Source organism: Aythya ferina (assembly GCF_964211825.1).
Source record: "Aythya ferina genome assembly, chromosome: 6".
In the NCBI taxonomy this organism is placed as follows: Eukaryota; Metazoa; Chordata; class Aves; order Anseriformes; family Anatidae; genus Aythya; species Aythya ferina.
The window spans coordinates 19,665,638-19,681,560 of record NC_140303.1 but is presented as its reverse complement, the minus strand read 5'-3'; the positions used below and the strand labels follow the sequence as shown (position 1 = coordinate 19,681,560).

At 39.6% G+C, this 15,923-nt stretch overlaps 1 protein-coding gene across 2 annotated transcripts in view; it reads right to left on the bottom strand.

Annotated features, from left to right (window-relative positions):
* CHN1 (chimerin 1) overlaps positions 1 to 15,923 on the bottom strand; it is a 96,024-nt gene that overhangs the window by 64,528 nt on the left and 15,573 nt on the right. For both annotated transcript variants that reach the window (XM_084524601.1, XM_084524600.1), the window contains exons 2-5: positions 12,084 to 12,122; positions 9,241 to 9,296; positions 1,654 to 1,685; positions 422 to 535 (exon numbers count right to left, since the gene is read on the bottom strand). In XM_084524601.1, the coding sequence (XP_084380727.1) occupies positions 422 to 535; positions 1,654 to 1,685; positions 9,241 to 9,296; positions 12,084 to 12,122 (241 nt within the window). The remainder of the gene's footprint in view (positions 1 to 421; positions 536 to 1,653; positions 1,686 to 9,240; positions 9,297 to 12,083; positions 12,123 to 15,923) is intronic.

The window sequence follows — 15,923 nt, the reverse complement described above, 5'->3', positions numbered from 1 at the left end:
ACTAATTGCTCTTCAGCAACAGCTAGCTAGCAAGTAACCCACAGAGCTGACCACTCATGGGATCTCATAGGATTCCTTCTATTTCTCAACTGCCTGCTCCCTCAGTGTCTACACATGGGGTCTCATCATGGAAAAAAGCCAAATGAAGGACAACCAGCAAAAGCACAACTGCTATTATCTTGGCAGTGCAAACAATAAGGAATGTTAGCACTTCAGAAATGGCTAAAGCACTTCAGAAGGCTAAAGGCTAAAGATACCAAATCTTTAATAAGGGTTAAAAAAGGTTCAAGTTCATTAAATGCTTACCATGATTAAAAAAATATATTAAAAAAACATAAGGAAGTTTAAGCATTAAGGTCAACACAACAGTATAATCTTTTTAATATTTTATAAATTTCAAAATGAAATATTAATTACCAACCTTAACGCCAAAGTGTAGGTTCCAGGTTGCCGTTGGCTTTCACGAATGAGATAGCTTCCCTCTGCAACACTTAACAACTGGTCAGCTTCCTCCCTTGAGATCATGCCATGGAATCTGAGGAACAAAGACATTTTGAAACACACACCTTTTCACTTTCAAATCACCTTTTCCTCTTCTTCTGAAAAAAGACCAACTATGGTATTTAAAAAAGAAAAATAAATGTAAAATGATTGTTTTGCAGGAACCTATACCTTAAATCAACCTCCCTTCTCCCCATATTTGAAGTCACTTTAAATTGTTTAGGAAGGCTTCTCTTCATCTATGAAACAAATACATTGCTTTTACAATCTGCAACCATGAAATTCGTATGTAGAAAGAAATCCATTTTCTCCTCTTGGCTTCACATGCTTTGTGCCAGAGGAATGCAATCCAACACTTTGCAGCGTTCAGGGATATTATGGCAACTTGCTAAAATGTTAGGGATTGCACAGAATATTAGCAATTACTGCTGTAAGAACCTAGCAATGCCACATTATCTTCTACCAGAATATACACATCAGATCTGTTTTTTTCCCCACACTAAACCTAACCATATTTGCTGCAGCATTCTGAAGACAAATATACACGTAAATGTTATATATGCATTACATCTGTGTTTCAAATATTGTGTTTTTTTTTCTATACACATACATCTTTTGCAAAAGTCAATTGGAGACAACCCCCTATAAAACAGAAACACATCGTTTTCTCACTTAAGGTATCACTCAGTAATATCTATAGCCATCAGAAAATGCCCCTGCAATTTTAGGTAGACAAAAATGCTGTAATAATAACCTGATGCTCACACAAGACACAGTGCAAGGAAATGGAGCCAAGTCCCTTGTTGCAAATGCATAAGGAGCAGCCTGGCAGAAACAACAGGGCTGAGGTGCAAATGCAGTTCTGCATTGCAGGACTGACTTTTCATGGTTTGCCCACCAAAAGGCAACTCCTGACCTTGCCACGGTCCCACACAGAGACAGCTGAGCAGCTACCAGAGCAAAGTACTGCGAAGCCACCTGCTGCAAGGGAAAGCTGCCTGTGAAAGGGAGCACTGGCGTGTCAGGCCCATGTCCCTCTTTGCAAAACAGGCTTAAGGAGCAACGTGCTCACAGCAAACACTTTCAACCTTTTCTGTAAATATTATCAACCAACATCTGGGGATAAACCACGTTGAGATGTATGTTACTTACTCTCTTCCATAATATTTGGGTCTGTTCTCTACCTAGAAAAAACAAACGGAAATTGTAATGTTTCACATTGACACAGAAAGCACACTGTAACACAGAATTAGAACTAGGAAGAGAAGTACGGATCAAAATCATTTTCCACCATAGCATTTTCCATGGGAGTGGAACAGAAGGAGAGCTAAGGCTGAGCTTTGGGAGAACACTGCACTTCTAAGCGGGTTAAAAAGAGGTGAGAAAGAACGAACAGCTTGGGTTACTTGGGTAGTGAGCATTGTTTGTGCAAGCTGTCAAGAAATTAAATGAAAGATTCATTTCACATAAATGTACTGTATTAAGTGCATTTACACAGTGAAACATCTACAAAACTCTTAAATGTACAGGGTATCGCCCATCATAAAGCTGTTGCTGTCTCTGCTGCGAGAAATTCAACCACTATCATATCCCATCAGAGTGAGGGCATGAGGCAGATTAAGGGATCATTAGCAAGTACCTAATTATGTAGTACTAGACTTCACTGAAATGTGTGATCTGCAGTATCACCTAAAAGACCTCCGCAGCATGTATGCATATGTCACGCTATGTAACAGAAGACAGTCCATGCTCCAGAGATCATACAGTGTCAGGGTGTCAGGAGACAATGTGCCTGCTATGTATTTCAGATGAAGTAATTTATTTGAAATTGTCCAGGAAGATTTCTGACACGTGTGGAATTACAGACAGAGCTCCCACAAATCAGCACAATGATCTAAACCACCAGATTATCCTTCTTTGCTAAATTTATAGGCTGAAAAATTGGGGGGAATAAAATTTGACAATTACACAACCTGAACTACAAGAGTCTAAAATGACCCAGCTATAATAAAATACAAAATACTTCCAGTAAACTGCCACTTCAGTTCCCTTTTTCCATCTTTTCAAAAGATGCCTATTAAAATCAGCACTTCCCTCCAGTTATCTCAGTAGAGTATAAATAAAGATTTCAGATGTCCAAAACGTCAAAAAATACTACCCGATCTACGGTCTAATGACAACTCTTCCATACTCCCAGCAAACAAAAAGTTGTTTTGATGGTTCATCATTTTTGAAAAAAACATTCAATCACTGGAAAGATTAATCATATTCTAAAATATTTCCCTTTCCCACATGAAAACAAACAAGATTTAACCTACGTGAACTATTTTCAAAGGTCCTAAGGAGACTAGATCATTTCAAAAAAAGAAAGAAAAAAAAAACCCTCTTACATATTTCTGTTAAAATCAGACTAGTTAATTAACAGCAAGAAAACAATATGAAAACAGAAAAAGTGAAAGTATTTTTTTATTATTATGATATAAGCTTGCAACAGTTCCTATCTTTGCACAGATACCTTTAAAACTCTCAAGAAAAGACATTATTTTTTAAAAACTCCCTGAGACTTGTGTTATGAATAAGATTTTGTTGTCTGTCTGTTGTGATTTTATATTCATCTCAGCAATACAGTGAATGTATATGATAGAACCAGAAAATAGGCAAAATCATTACATTTCAGCAGTGGATTAGTAATGTTACAAGTCCCCCTCAGAATACCTGCAAATCACACGACAAGTTGTAGCACTGCCCTCTGTGCAAACGACTTGAAAATGTGAATTGGCAGAAGACTGGGGCAAAGCAGCAGAGCAAAACTCCAATGGGCTCAGAGGTGATTTTAGCATGGTTTGCAGTCCATCTTGGTGGACGATGAGTTAAAGAGCAAAATAACTGCTTTTGTTAACATCGACTCTCTCCTGATCAGTTCTACAAACTGTGCAAAAATGTCTGTATAAATGTTGATGTGCAACATGGTTAGTTTGTATAAACCCCAGCGCAACAGGAACCCATTTCAGACTGTGGCTAAACAGAATTCACTTAGTTTTATAGCCTGGTTTTCTGTATTTTATTTTTCCATAACTTTTTTTTACTTTTCATAATATTAGCTTTTTGTCACCTAGATTGAATGTATGCATTTAGATTCGAAGGCAACTCCACCTGAACTCAGCAGGGGCCTTCTCATTCACTCAGCACTAGCTGGGCTACACATTTAGTGCTGTCCACATGACCTTACAAAAACAGAGATCCTGTAGGCCAGATTTATCATGTAAGACAGTAAACACTGTGCTTCAGCTTTCTACAACACTTCCTATGAGTATCATTACACCAGCTTTACTCATACCAACTTAGGCATGAAAGAAAGCGTGCCATTTGCTCTAAGTTAACACTATGCAACGTTCCTGATTTTTCATGTCTGTTTGGACTTCCTGCCACATCGTATTTCTGTAAATTACAGCTGCAGGTACCTGCATATCTTCCAGTTACACATGAACACCAAAAACCAAAAGAAGCCAGCGCTGAAGCTTTGTTAGCTCCTGACTTTCACACTGGGTCAGCCTCAAGCTCAGGATTCAAAAACCAAAACAGCCAGCTGGACTGGAACTAAAACCCACCTTAGGAAGGAAATATGTTCTGACAAAAAACAAAGCAAAACAAAACAAACAAACAAACAAAAACACAAAGTAGCAGCAAGAAAGTGGTCATTTTAATTAAAGCTGTTAGCTGAAAATACAGCCCAATGTCCTCTGCAGTTTGTCTGATTTGGCAGTGCGTTTGGACCAAAGTGTTGTTGAGTATGAGTAAAAGCAGCCTTAGCTACTTCATTTGCTTTGTGTGCAGCAAAGACTGGCTGAATGCTATGTCCTTGGACTTCTCAGAAATCTTTATTTATGGGAAAACAGTCCTATTGCTGTTTGCTTACCCTATGTTTGGCACAGTTTTAATATTGCTTCTTACTTAGAAGAAAAAAAAAGCCCTTATTCACAGGGCCTCACAGAGTTATTGGAAATTTCATCTGCAAGTCGGATGGGAAGTAGCTGCATTAATTGTGAGATACTGGCTTTCAATTTGTTATTTGTGTTGTACATGCACTGAGGCCACAGAGAAGTTTCAGACCTCACTGTGATACCTGCAAGAAACACAAAGGTGAATGAAGTTATCCACCATTGCTTTATTTCTGATTTTTTTTTCCCTTGCCAACTGAGGTAAAGCCAAGAAAACCAAGTGAATAAACAGACAAATGGGTGAGACTTGGCAAGCACCTTACAGTAACCATTCCTTTGGAAAAGGGTCTCCTTACCATGAAGGCTGGGACGCTGTTCTGGATGAATGTGACATAGATTAAGCCATCTCTGCAAACAGCTCTAACAACGATGTGCATTATATATGCCCAAGCTCTGCCATGCTTCTTGACCGTTCACAGAGGCCATTTTCATGAGGCTACGCAGAGATGCCGTTTAACAGCTTGTTAACTGCTTGCACTGGATCATGATGAAGCCTCGTTACAGGGCAGGAAAGGGCAGTGATTGCCTCCATCATTGGACTGTTTGATATTTTTTCCACGCATAATTATTTAAAATTTATCATGGAATGCCTTCAGAAGACGGGCAAGGATACCCTCAATGTGCCTGCATGTGCACAGGTGTGTGTATATAAAAGACTGTATGTACAACAAACAGAAATCCCAGGGAGGCAATACAAGATTAACTGGACAAATGGCATCACAATATTGATGCAAGTCTCACACAGAAATCCAATGCTCTTCAAAGTTGATGATTCCATAATATTTTAAGTTTACAAATGAGCATTATGTAGTGTTAAAAGCCTTGGCTCCACTGTGTGTTCACAATAAAAAATTCCCAGTGGATGCACTGTTCTTCCTAGCTCAGTGTACCTCCTCTGAACTGCATGTTGCTCTGATACAAAACTGGTGTAGCAGAGCAGAAACTCAAATCCTCTGTATTTGAGCATTTCATGTTAAGTAGGTCATTCTGCTGAATACACCTCCCAGTATCAGCACTCATACACCACGTGCCTTTGCACCTAAAATAAAAGACTGTGTGGTTTTTCTTTTTTGCTGTTGTTTTTTACATTGTAACTTCCAACTATTCTTTAACAAGTGCTTTTTCCTCTAATCATCACTCTCACTCTTGCTTATTTCAATAACTAGAATACAATAACGCAAGGGGAGCAATTTAGGTGCTAATATCTTACCAAATTACATGTTGCTCCCTCCCACTGACCTCTTTGATGTTCTCTGGGCCAAAATTCTCGTCCTAATATTTATGAATTTGTTTATACAGCTGGATAATTCAACCACTTAGGAAAAGACTCTGCTCCCCACTGACTCATGCATGGCTGCTAATAGAAACCCAGCTGAGAAAGAGCAGGTCACAAAGCTCAGCACTAGCAGGAGAGGCTGAGACCACAGAGAAAGGTTAAACATGTTACTGCTCACTGAATATATTTTCACATCAAATCTGAAGCAGCTGCATTAATTGTTCAGTATTTATAACGAAAAACACTTATCTGCATTGTAATGTATTATTTCAATTTTACCTTTATTAGGTAAAAATAAGCTTCAAAGGCTTTTTATATAAAGGGATACTTTAATGAGAAAACATGTACTTAATATGTTTTGTTCTGCAGCAAAATGTTCTGTAGCTATCTGCAACTGACTGATTTTTTCCACAGCTCTTTTACTTAGTCCAATTCTTACTAATTTCTAAATCCTGTAAACCACCTCTATCATACCTAACAAATTTTATTTTTTATAATTATCAATATTGAAATTAAGATGAGAGAATTACAGCGGTCAGTGTAACTTGTATGTGAAGCAGCTTTATACAGATGTTTTTGTATTTGCCTGACATGAATGGGTCTCTTGTTTGATTCTAAAAGGAGGGCAACCTGGATCTGATGAACAGCTGAAGGATCTCCATCAGTCCAGAGGGAGGAAACATTTTTAATATGCCAATACTATATATACACATTTATATCTCTGCTTATTTGCCTGGATAGGCTAATAGTATTCTAAGAATACTATGATGGAGAACTCAGTATAAAATCTGCTTGTGATTTCGTATTGCCCAGGGCAAAAAGACCTCAGAACAACTCTCTGCAGTTAAACTAGTCTGGGATAAAATGGCAAGAGATCTTATTAGATATGCTGGATGCTTCTATCATTTTACAGTTTCTCCCTGAATGTCAGGGACATATGCATTGTGCTAGGCAATAATTACAATCATGATATTATCTGCTGAGATTTCCTTAGTACAAAACTACTGATATTTTCCCACCCCTTATATTTCTTTCTGTTATTTTTTTTTAAGAACCCAAAAAGAATATAGAAAATATGAAGATTCTAATTCTGTAAGCATTAAAACCATCACACCTGCAGCTCTCAAAGCATCTAACTGAAGAAACTGAAGAATAGCTGCTGGGCAGAGGGCCCAGCAGAGGGCCCAGGCAACTTTATGAGCATACATCATAAGGCTGTTGTTACATGAGTAAATAACAGCAGAGCTTTGAGATAAGACTCAGCAAACAAAAGACTGCAGTGATTGCAAAGGCATAGCATCAGCACCTCACAAGGAACAGCATGAGAAGACTACCAAAAATCCTTCACACATTGTATGTATGTGCATACATACATGTGCCTACACACATACTAGCATGTCTTCCACCAGTGAAATACTTTTGGAGAGAGGAAAGAAAAAGCAGCTATTCGACAACACTTAACAACACTAAACACATGGGAGGCAGGGAGTTAAGAACTTCATCCTAGCCAGGTGAGCACAGGCACGATGGAATACAAAGGTAGGTTGCCATCCAATTGAGCCACAACAGGCTGGTAGGGCTCTCAGCACTCTATTTTCTGTCAACATTTTTGTAATTGTCCTCTGAAACATCCTTCTGCTTTTTGAGAAAAAGTGCAAGAGGGAAAAGTGGGTGAAGAATGACAACATGGGTCATAATACAGGAAAAGAAGAAAAAAAGAGAGAAACAGAAAATGATGCCCCCCTCAACAGTGTGTGAGGTTCCAGCTGGCATGGGGTCCACGTCCATTTTGCCCAGCGGTTGGCCTGGACACGATAAGATACAACAAAGCTTGCGAACAGATTGGCCCTGAATAGTCCCACTGAAGTCAATGGGAAAATCTCCATTCGTGCCAAGTTATTACTCTCAAACTGGAAATAGTCCTGCTGCTAAAAGTGGACATTCAGCCCCCTTAGAATTACAAGCCTGTTATTACAAGACTTCAAGTATTTTGTATAGTAATGTAATGGAAAACCCTAACAGAAAGAACACACAAAATAGAAAAGAACCTTCCTAATAACATCGCAATGAGAGTAAACAAAACTTCTTTCACAGCTCAAGTCTTCTACAGATCTCTTCTTCAAACCTCCCTCCCACCTTATTTGATGTACAAAAGATATCTGCTCAACAACCTTAGCAGGATTTTCCCTGTTTGGACACTCATTAGCAATGGAAACATAGGTTAAAGGGAAACTTTTTGCTACAATGCTTCTTGTAAAATTAATGTATTGTTCTTTCCTACAGCTATGCCTTGCTTAAGTGCAACCAGCTGTTATTACAACTTTTATAAAAATACAAATCCATCAAATTAAGAGAAGACAGGAGTGCTTCCTCTAAATGAAAAATTTAATTTCTGTTAAATCTCTACCTCTTATCTTAAAAATTGACAGACTACTTCATAGAATCACAATTGGGCATTTAGAAAGATGACAGCAAAACACCTATTTAATTGTGTATAGTAATCCTTTTTTTGATCTAAACTGTAAGCTATTAGTGTTCCTGACAGTGCTATGTCCCTCTATATTTAATACTATGTCAAAATGACTAACATATTTCAAGGATTAATTCCCCTTCTCTTGGCACATGATAAAAATGCTCAAGTTTTATTGCAGCGATGTAATAACTTCCAGTGGTTATGAAGATGTGGTTCGTAATGCTGTTTGACATGTTGAACCTAATGTTTTGGCATTTTTGTAACTGAAATTAATATTCTCCAGGTTCTTAACTGAAGCTGCATGAGAGATGCAGTTCTGAGCAAATATTTGCTGGCAGGGGTATTTGATACCGATGGCACCTACCAGCACGACAACCCCAAAAAGGTGTGGGTCTGCTGCAACACCATGCATGGCACGCTGGCCATTCAGGGTCTGCCTCAGCACCTGGCCCTGTGAGCATCTCATTTTTACAAATCACAGTGATTTGTATCGCTGCATCTCAACAGGGTTCCATTGTTTCTGTGTGGATCCTTAAAAGCTGTGGCTGGGCATAGTTTAGCTACTAGAATTAATGAGTTCTTAGTACTAAGACTCAAATAAGAGTGAGAGGAGGTTTCAGTCTTCTGTCTGCTGATTTATTGCAGGCATCTAGCAGCAATGTGTGTAACAACAGGTGCGTGTTCCCCCTCTACAGCTCTGTTCTGTCTTCTGGGAATTTCTGTCCCCAAAAGGAAGAGGAAAGGCATGTTTCCATTTATGTAGGAATAAGTTAAAAACTGGCAAATGATTCTCAGGTATATACAGCAAACTCAAAATGTATTTTAATTCTATTTTTAGATCAAGTGGCTTTCCATGCACCACTGACCCCAAGGCTACTTACTCCAATCACAGCGCCATACAGCGCCATGGAAGCACTGTTTGGGTTGCACAACACTGAGAAGAGATTTGGAATTACTGGGCTCTATAAAACAAAATGTTTTATAATACCTACCTCGCAAGTGCAGGTAATCCTTCTAGGATGGGGAGCTTCCTGTTGCAACTGATACACTAAGAAAAGAAAAAAGTTAAATTTTGATTAATACAGAATCACTACATCAATTAGGCATTTTAACATTACATTTTTCTGGTTAAGAAAAGGAAGACTTGCTGCAAGATTTAAATGCGAATGTACATATATCAAGGTCTCAAAAATTACTTACAAGATGTCAGAAAAGAGAATGTTCCCAGCCAAATCAGGATTATTGATTATTTTTATGATTAACTGCTCAAGCACTAGGGAGTCTCTGTCCAACCTTCCATCAAGCAGATCAGAAAAGGAATTAGGATAAATGCAAATTAAAATTTACTATATGTCAAATCAGGCAGATAGCAGATTTTTTTCAGTAAGCGGATGGAGTCCCATCTTACTATGCTGGGCACACTTTTGGTGACCCAAAATATGAGAGCTTACAGGAGTCATTCAGAACTTTGCACAAACCCTCTGCTTTTCTCACTACTCAGTGATGACCTTGCTGAAAAACAACAACAACAACAAAAAGACCTTTGCATTTACAGATCTAACAACATCAGGAGTCCAGCAGCAGTTAAGGTCCAAATTATGACCTAAACTTATCACTATCTTCCAAACTTTCTTTTTTCCTTTAATATAAGCCTTATTAAACCAGTATAATTCATAGGAGCTAGCTGTAAATTTAATGGTATTAATGTATGGACTTTCTTGTTTAGTAAGCAGATGGAGTGACTTCTGACTCCCAAAACAAAAAGAGCAAACGAGAGTTTGACAAGTCACCTATAAAACAAGGTTATCAACACCAAATTAGTAATTGAATAGTACTCTAGAACAAATAAAACAGACATTTGGAACTGTAATCTTTTAAAATTCAATTGTCTTTCAAACATTAGTACTAACACCAAGGTCTAACAATGTGTGCTGTCACCTTCTTCAGGTAATAAAACCACACATTAACTTACCCAGTAAGATTTGACTTCGTTACACTTCTCATTTGACGATGAGTCTTCTCCATGGAGAAATACATTATTTATGTGCTAAATTACATGAGAATGGAAAAAATGGCAAAATGCCCAATGATATGGCAATCACAAGATCGACTGGAAAAATTTACTCCCTTTGTTCCAAATAAAAAAGCCAATGTTTTTTCCTGATGTTACTAAAATCAATCCTGACCATTCTCTATTGGTATTACAAAAATGATTTTTGCAAGTGATGAAAAACAGCATACACATATAAAATAGCAATCTTCATTTCAAGCATAGCATGACCATTTATTTGCCTAGCGCACAGATCCTTTAGCTTCCATTGTAAAAGCCCTATTTGATGGCGCTGGCCCTTGTCCACGTCCAATTCTGAGAACTGGAGAGTCAAGTTCAAATGAAAAAAGAAATTCACAAAGCGTACATGGATCTCTCTGTGATTCTCCAGTGCTCTTCTGTGAAACTCAATCAGCATGCTCTGTAGAAATTGGCTAGAAATTGAGAATTGTTTCCCACCTTACTTCAAGCAAGGTTGAAAAGATTTTTCTGGAAGGAAATTCCTCTTTTCAGAAGACAGTACCTTTTGTCCTCTTCCAGTCAGAAGCACAGCAGGTAGACCCGTTAAGTGACAAAACAGGATGCCTATTCCTCCTCCTCTTATTGGTGTGTGCACTTCAATCTGTTCAACACCAGTTCCTTTGCTGCACTTATTACCAGGGAAGTCAAACAAGCCATTCCTCTTGAGCAGTCAGGAGACAGAAATACGAGCAAACCCCATGACCACACGCTTCATTCTGAGCTGAGGAAAGGCTCACCGTGGTGAACCATGACTGTGCAGGAGAGTTGGTACACACATGTTGCATGCACCCAAGCCTTCAGCTCCTTGCAAGCTACCAGTGAAGTTCTGGTATTAACAAATCTGGGCTCCCCTACTCCTGATCATGGCATGGAACGAACTGCCCAAGCAGGCAGCATTCCCTGAGCTCAGGCAAGGTACAGAACTGTGACTCATATCCAAAAGCGAAACACACAGAACTCGGTAAAAAGCAGAAAAACGTGTTGCAGTCATGAGTGATGACGTTTAATGCCAGGGAGCAAAGTGTCTCAATTTTATCTTTTAGCCATCCACTGCAAGAAAAGAACTTGCTCAAGTCAAATTCTTTACTGCTAAGCGGCTGATGTGGCACATGACAAGCTGCTGGTGCTACACATGGTGATTCAAAAGGCACAGACAGGTCTTGCCACTAGATTTCATGGATTCAGGCCCCAGCTATCTCTGTTACATGACAGTTGGTAGGAAACCAGGTCCTTCTCGTCAGGCCTTCAGAAAACCTAATTTTGGTTTCACGGTCACTCTGGGCCATGCAAATGCTCTCATTTTACTGCATCAGCAAGTTCTGAGGAAAAATCATTTCTGAGTTCTCCTAACCAGTTCCAGTCTCAACTCTAGCGATGCAAGTTACTAACGCAGAGGAGCCCTAAAAGTTTACCAGTGTAACCTTAAGGCAGGAACAGAGTTTGTTCAAGCCCCAGCCTAGGCAGCCCCACCAACACTGGCCAGCCCCAAACAGGAGCATGATCCGTTGTGTCAGTGAGGTGCAGGGAACCTGCCCCCATTGAATAACCTGCATTTGTTAGCCTTGAGGATAAACAGCTGCATCTCTCTCTAATAGCAATGAATGCTTTCACTTTTGATGCTTGTAAAACCACATTTTAAAGAAAATAAAAATGTCTTTTTTTTTTCTTTTTTTTTTTTTTAAACGCATCCCACTGAAACTTTTTTTTATCTCTGACTTGGAGAAGAAAAAAACAAACAAACAAAAATTCGCTTGAGATACTTACAGTAAGATTTCCAAACCGGTGGTCTGTATTCATCAGTATCTGAAAGGACAATGTCAATTTTCAGTGTTGCGTTAGAAACATTTTAACATAGACACAACCCTCCAGAAGCCCTTGCAGATTTATTATGATAAATATTGCCCCTAAATTGTATAACCATTTTTAATAATGAAGTACAGAGCAACCTATTAAAAGTTCCCCTTCCTTACTTAAACAGAATACATGAAAACATATTTTCTTAGAAAACCATTTGCAAAATGACAAGCATGCAGATGAGAAGCCAAATGATTGGAGGAGGCAGGTAATGCGTATTATTTTGTTACGTACATATTTTCAGATTCTTTTTAAGTTACACTAGAAAGATTTTTAAATCTCAGTTTACACTCTAATAAATCAGTCTTCATCCAACTCCCGCCATTAGCTTTTTCCTATTCTGGATAGCAATTAACAACCCCTAAAAACAAAACCCAAGCATGGAAATACTATGCAATGTTTTGCAAAAAAGGAGAGAGCTTTTCACACTGAATATACACTCTGCCTGGAAGTGGTCAGTGGGTATTAAAAGTAACAGTATATTTCTAATCCATAGTTTTACTACTCAAAAAATAAATAATAAAGAGCCAACAGTGTTTTCTGTCTCCCTTATGAATTGCTGACAAGTGATCTGACATATTTGCTCAGGGCTCTGTCACAAACTCAATCTCTGATCCACTATTTGACTTCGACCAGCTTCAGGTCTGATTCTGCAAGGTACTGAGGCTTTCTGCAGGGTGCTGAGCTTATCTGTTACCTGCCCTGAAGCAGACAGAGTTACTCAGCTCTCCCTGTAAGAAAAAGCCCAGAGCTGCAGCGGCCTGGCAGCCAGGCACCAGCCTGGATATAGGAAATCTCTTCTCACCGAGGTCTTCAGTTCTGAGCTCTCCCTGCAACCGCCTGCTGCCTCCAAAGAACACCGATTTGTACTTTTTGCTGTGAGGTTATATAAATATCTAGCAATCTGGGGACCTGTTCTTTAATTTCAGCCTCTGTGACATCTCCATTCCAGCATCCCTAATGCCTCCAAAACCAAGCCTGAAGCTGGGAAAGGCTTTTACTCTGCCACCCCTCGGGGTAAAGCAATCTGCCCTCAAGTTCTTGCCTTAGCCCATCTCTCCCACCTACAGTCATGTCCAAATCTCTCTAAATCAGAGCTCAGAGGAAGGAGATATTTTCCAGTTTAATTGGCACAGACCCTCCCCAGGCCCACCCCAGCATGCTCGCTAACCTGTCTGAGCTAGCATTTTGCTTGACTTTTTACCCTGTTATTTCAGTGGTGAATGGAGAAGGTGCAGTCCTTGCGGACTGTCTTGGTGTTAGCAGGGTTTATAAATACAATTCACTATTACTTTAGCATTAAGGCAGCACTTGGTCAAACTGCCATTGCCCAGAACATTATTTTTTGACCTTTGGAAGGCCCTGCAGATGTGCCGCCGTGTCCTGGGGACCTGCCACACACAGAGATCTTCAGCTGCCCACACTATGCTAGGTCAGTGGCAGAAAATCAGCAGCAACAGACGCAGCAGAGGTTACTCACTCCTACTTGGATATTTTTAATTAAAGCAGAGCAAGTGGATTCATTTCAGAAGCATTACAATGTAATCCCTTTGCACTGTAGTGTCACATGGAAAAATGGCAAAACTTGAAAGTAAAAGTAATGGGTTTAGTCCCAGAAGAGGATTCTTACCCCACCAGCTGAATTCCCTTTTGCTATGGCTTATTTTTGGCAACATAGGCACTGATTGGATTTACAAATAAATAACTTAAGTGAAGGACAACATGCACCATATTTGCAAAGTATGAGCTGACTGCTATGAAAATACAAATATATTGGCAGTCTAACCCGTATTTGCTTGCACTCAAGCCATATAACTGTTACGGCTAAAGGCAGCATGATTATAAAACTGAGAAGCAACAATATTTGTGCCAAACAAAAACAAAAATCAAAAAACAAAACCCAAACCTTGTTAAAGTCAGACAAGAACAGCAGTAACGTCCACATAACTAACATGTAACATTCAGAAACGGGAAGGAATGATTTATGTTATGCAGCTGTGCACCAGTATTTTGTTAGAAAATCTGTCTGTAAGCTTTACTGCTTTACCAGTGTTAGAATACCCCCAGGCCATCCCACATGAGCTAATGAAAATACAAAAGGTCATTTCTATTGTGATTTAAAAAAAATGTTATCTGATACAAACATTGTAGCAGCAAGTACCGGGTGCAGCAACAACGGCAAAGGAAGGGTTTGCAGCGCTCCTTTCTGAGCAAGGATGTTTCTAGTACCCGAATCGCTCTGCTACACGACGATAAAATAAAATGAGTATATGCACTGGATTGGTCTGTTAACTACCTGTTTTTAAAGACTAATTGATATGGTCCCGTCTGCCAAGTCATCAGCATTTGGAAATGCATTATTATGATTTTCAGACAGTACAGGCTTCTGTGTACAGCATCTCCAATTAGGCGTCCGAAGTACCCGAAAAGCACTTTAAGGCATGATTAAAAAAAAAAACAAAGACACTGAACCCAAAATACGTTTTCTCACTAATGCTGCACCACCTCCTAATTAACACGATAAACCCCACACTGACATTTCTCAAATTTTTATACAGCTCCCATCAGCACAGTATCTCAGCTCTGCTAATATTTCCATGATAAAATTGAATAATTTTCTTTGAGATGTGCATAGCATTTTATCTTAACCATGCTTTCTGCCTTAAATGAGATGCGATTCAACTTAAAGCTGCTCTTCTCCAGCAGTCTGGAGCACTGCAGAAGACATAAATGCATAAACCGATGCTACCAGCTCTGCCCAGATGTGATCCTACCGGTATTGGTGAGAATTCTGCCAGCACGAGGGCCGCTCTCACCAGCGAGGACATTTTCAGATCAGGCACATTGTCTGTGTACAGAAATGGCAGTTTCAAACTTAAGGTGGCAGGTGCCGGAGCTGAACAGTCTTCCCAAGCTTTAAAAATGAAAATGTTTGATAATTTCCTGCCATCCCAAGCAATGACAGCTCTTGGATTCTTCAGAACTTTGCTTCTTTTAGAAGGGTGCAAGATTTTAGTTTTATATAATAGGACTTCTTCAAGTTCTCTACCCTGAATCCATACTGATCTTTAATAATTTTCCAGCCTAGAATAGATCAGAAAAGAAACAGCTGCCTGCTCCAAACCTGTACTTTTAAGTTCCTCAGAGGACCATCAGAGAATAAATGTATATGTATATGTACAGAAAAGAGTAAGAATATGTTAAATTGATAAAGCAGTTTAAATCCTAAAGCAATAGGCAAGGTAAAAGGGTACAGGGAAATAATGCTGCAGGACATGTGAAAGTAAATGCACAGTCCTTTACCCTGTAGATTGATTTTTACTCTTGAGTCAACAGCAAAATCACACTACTCTGCAAAGCGAGCACCTCATCGCAGACCTGTAACAGCTGGCGAGTCCGGACAGCAGAAGCTCACTGCGGTGCCTCTGGTTTGGGCAAGGACCTACACCCCTGTGCAACTGTGTCATGCTGTCTCCGCTTCTGTGCATGGGTTGCTGGCCCCCCACCCTCTCTCCAGTGGAGAAGGACAGCAGAGATCACTGCCTATTTCTGCTGCCCTGTTACGACTCACCTAGCCAGCCCACTCTGCCTGCTCAGCATCTTGTCTCACCTCTACTCAAGGCTTCCCTGAAACTTGCCTAAAGTCAGGCAAAGAGAAGGGAGGCAGAAGAAGCCAGAGCAGCCCAGGCAGCAGACCCTTCACAGGCAGAAATGTCTCAGTGGGACAGAAGCATTGCTGTGTGGGCCCGG